This window comes from Halyomorpha halys, unplaced genomic scaffold (genome assembly GCF_000696795.3).
Source record: "Halyomorpha halys isolate HHAL.00 unplaced genomic scaffold, Hhal_1.1 Scaffold28.1, whole genome shotgun sequence".
Taxonomy (NCBI): Eukaryota; Metazoa; Arthropoda; class Insecta; order Hemiptera; family Pentatomidae; genus Halyomorpha; species Halyomorpha halys.
Window position 1 is genome coordinate 1137589 of NW_027110130.1, and position 3231 is coordinate 1140819.

General features: G+C 35.5%; 1 protein-coding gene across 1 annotated transcript; it reads right to left on the reverse strand.

The window, feature by feature from the left end:
* Positions 1–897: 897 nt before the first annotated feature.
* LOC136795966 (glutamate receptor ionotropic, NMDA 1-like) lies at positions 898–2697 on the reverse strand. Its single transcript, XM_067048218.1, has one exon. The coding sequence runs from the start codon at positions 2695–2697 to the stop codon at positions 898–900; it is 1800 nt and encodes a 599-aa protein (XP_066904319.1).
* Positions 2698–3231: the final 534 nt, after the last annotated feature.

The following is a 3231-nucleotide window of genomic DNA, read 5'->3' on the forward strand; positions in this document are numbered from 1 at the left end:
TTCTGAAACACAATTAGCAGTTTCAGCCTTTCCTCGGGTTTATGTTCCATTGTGCATTCCGATGGATTAAATTCTTTATTATATACCAAAATCACTTTTTTATTTTAATATTGATAGTATCTTTTAAAAAATAGTACATTTAGTGATCATTCAAAGGAACTAAAGAATAATAGGACAACAAAATAATGTCCTATAATATAAGGTCACCTGGTAGGGCACCTATTACAATATCTTGTGATTTATAGGTACCTATTTTTTTTTTTAAATATTAAATTTATTTCATAAGTTAACAAAATAATGCATTTTCCAATGGAAAGAGTTTTTTAAGATATTTAAATATTATTTAACATTTTCCTGATTACTGTAAAGAATGGGAACTCTATGGCCAATAAACTTCAGTGTGTGTCAGAGGAGGAAAGTTATATTCAAACAAAAAATACAGTGCGATTACGGCCAGCATTAAGACGGAAATGGTGATCCATATTCCGCTCTATTTACTACACGCTCGGGAAATTTTAATTCATTTAAAAATTGCAGGATGTTGCTAATGCATAGAACCCTTAATGGTTAGATTCAGCATGTCAAGAGCTATTCAAGATGTATTTTAGTAGGGCCAGAACTCCCACAATTTTGGCAAGCGTTTCACCCTATTCCGCCAAAATACAGCAGTCAGTATTAATTTTTAAAACAATTATCTTAAACTTCAAAAATCTTTGTAGAACTCCTCTAAAACTATAATTTTTTGCGGTGTCTATTATTTTATTAGCGCTACAGACGTTTCAGACAAAGTGAGCCTCAGAGTAAAGCGTAAATTTTATAGTTTACCTCATGTGTCAAAAAATTATTATTTGTGGTCAAGTGTGACACTACTTTAAAATATGCTTTTAAACTAATTACTTATTTTAATAATTTGATAAACTTTTTTCGGTGAAAATAGATGATTTCTAGAAAAAATGCTATGCATGAAAGAAAGATACCACATGCAAATAGAATGAAAGGACCAGCAACAGCGGTTATGTCTACGGGTTTCCAATCTTTTTTATCTTGAGTCTTCCAAAGAGGTACCGTAAAATCTTTTATCATCTTATCAGTGATCCCTGCAGAGATCAGTCGTTGAACGATTCTGTCAATCCTCTCTAACAAGAAATGATTTCTTCTCATCATGATTCCGGATGGTACACGCACCAAAGTCACTGGAGTTCGATATATCGACAGTTTCTTCTTAACAATAAGGTGATCGATGTAAACATTGTTATCTAAAATCGATAAGTTCCTATATTTTATCATTGTCGCAAATGTTTCGTCGTAGTTATTAACGAGGACGTATTTAGAAACGGCTTTTTTAATTTTGGGTTCATCCATGTCGGATAATTGTCTGACCATATACATGAATGTTGCCATTGTAAGATTTCGCTCAATGATATCGTTGATGTTTGTAACTTTAGCCTCCATCTTTCCACCTGTAATCAAACCAGTCAAGGAGGCTGTGTAAGCGAGGGTGAGGTGTATTGTACAGAAAAGCCATAACGAAAAGATGACACGAAAGTGAACAGTTTTAGGCATGAATCCCGTCGAATTTCCAAAAGCGATGCTCCAAAGAGTAAAACAAGACTTTTCAAATTCTATAAAGTAATACTCTATCCGACTTACTTTTGCGAACAAGTAAAAGAAAAATGGCGTCAAGACTGCAGTAGCAACTCCTGCGATCCACAATTCTTTTGAAAAAGCTAAATAAACAAACTTCCACTTTTCTATCGGCAAAGGATTGGGAAAATACCACATGAGCTTCGCGTACACATACGGCGTTTGTATTATACAAACAGAATGGTGCCATTGGTTATTTGCGATACCAGAAACAGTTGCCCAAGAAATTCCTTCTCTTACATCGTTTATAGATCCTTTAACATTACGTTTATCGTCTACCCATAGCCACCCATCAATCCTGTCGTAATATGTAAAAATTAGACTTGCATTGATGTTCTCTGAGACAATTCCAAGTAATCTGATATCAAAGCCATCATATTTTCCTTCGCCGAGAGGGAACGTAGCCGGAGGATAGCGGACAGTGGAAACTGGGAAATCGCAACCTTGAAGTATTCTTGGAACTTTGTCAGGGAAGAAGTCTACTTCTGTGAATTTTTCATTCCATTGAGCAATACGCGACAGCTGCATATTATCACCTGGACAGCTTTTACCATCTTGCCCAAATGGAAACAATGTAAAAACACTCACAACATTCCTCTCACGCCCAACTATGACCGCATTGATGTCCCCGAATCGGAACATCATTTTAAGAGCTTCATATCCCTCGTTCATGGAGACTTCTCCATCAACTACAACTATGAATCTTGTATAAGGGCTATCACCGCTTCGGTAGATGTTATTCCATGCACTGTATGCAATCTCTGTTAGTTGAGAAGTATAATTTTTATTATGAATCGGAATAAGATAGGAGCATTTAATAAAGTTAATCGTGAAACCTTTACTATTTAAAGCTCCTGCATTGGGTATGAATATCGGCATAATAGGTGTCCAATGTTTGTGCATCCTTTGGAGTAGGTTTGAGAAGACAAGGTCAGGAGGAGGTTGTCTTGTAGGATAGAAGAAGCACAAGTAGTTCCCGTAGAAGTGTTTCACCGCTATAGATTCCACGGCATCCAGAAGATCTTCCTTAACCGAACGGAAGACATTCAACATTGCGCAACTAGCTCTTATCACCAGAATCAACATTAGTTCGCCCTTCATAGCTCACACTGAACTAGGTTCACAGCAGAAGTCAGTTTTGTAGATTCCAGATACTGTCTGTAAGCACAGCGTTATGTATTGATCAGAACTATGAAAGTCTACTAGATCTTTAGATAAGGATACATTATTCAGGCTCCTAGACCACGAAATAGATAGAACCGATTAAATATTTTTTCTTATTCATGTCTGAAAAGCTATATTTCTTATGAAAAAAAAAATCTAAATTGTACAAAAGTAGTAGACCTTCCAGACCCGCCCCCAATATTCCTTGATTAGAGGATCCATAATGTTTCTTGCAAAACATATAATTAATAAAACTTACTTACATTTCAACATTTTAAAATTAATAGGAATGAATATTTCATAGGATAGAAAAAATGGTTGTTAATAATTTGTTAATCTGGTTTCTATTGTACCGCCGTCCTTACCCCATCAGAACTCAGTACACCCCTTAAATTACAAATATTAGAAAAATGGCAGGCCAAG

Bases quoted from the DNA above. Each gene is read 5' to 3' on its own strand.
- LOC136795966 (XM_067048218.1), bottom strand. From the start codon at position 2,697: ATGTTGAATGTCTTCCGTTCGGTTAAGGAAGATCTTCTGGATGCCGTG.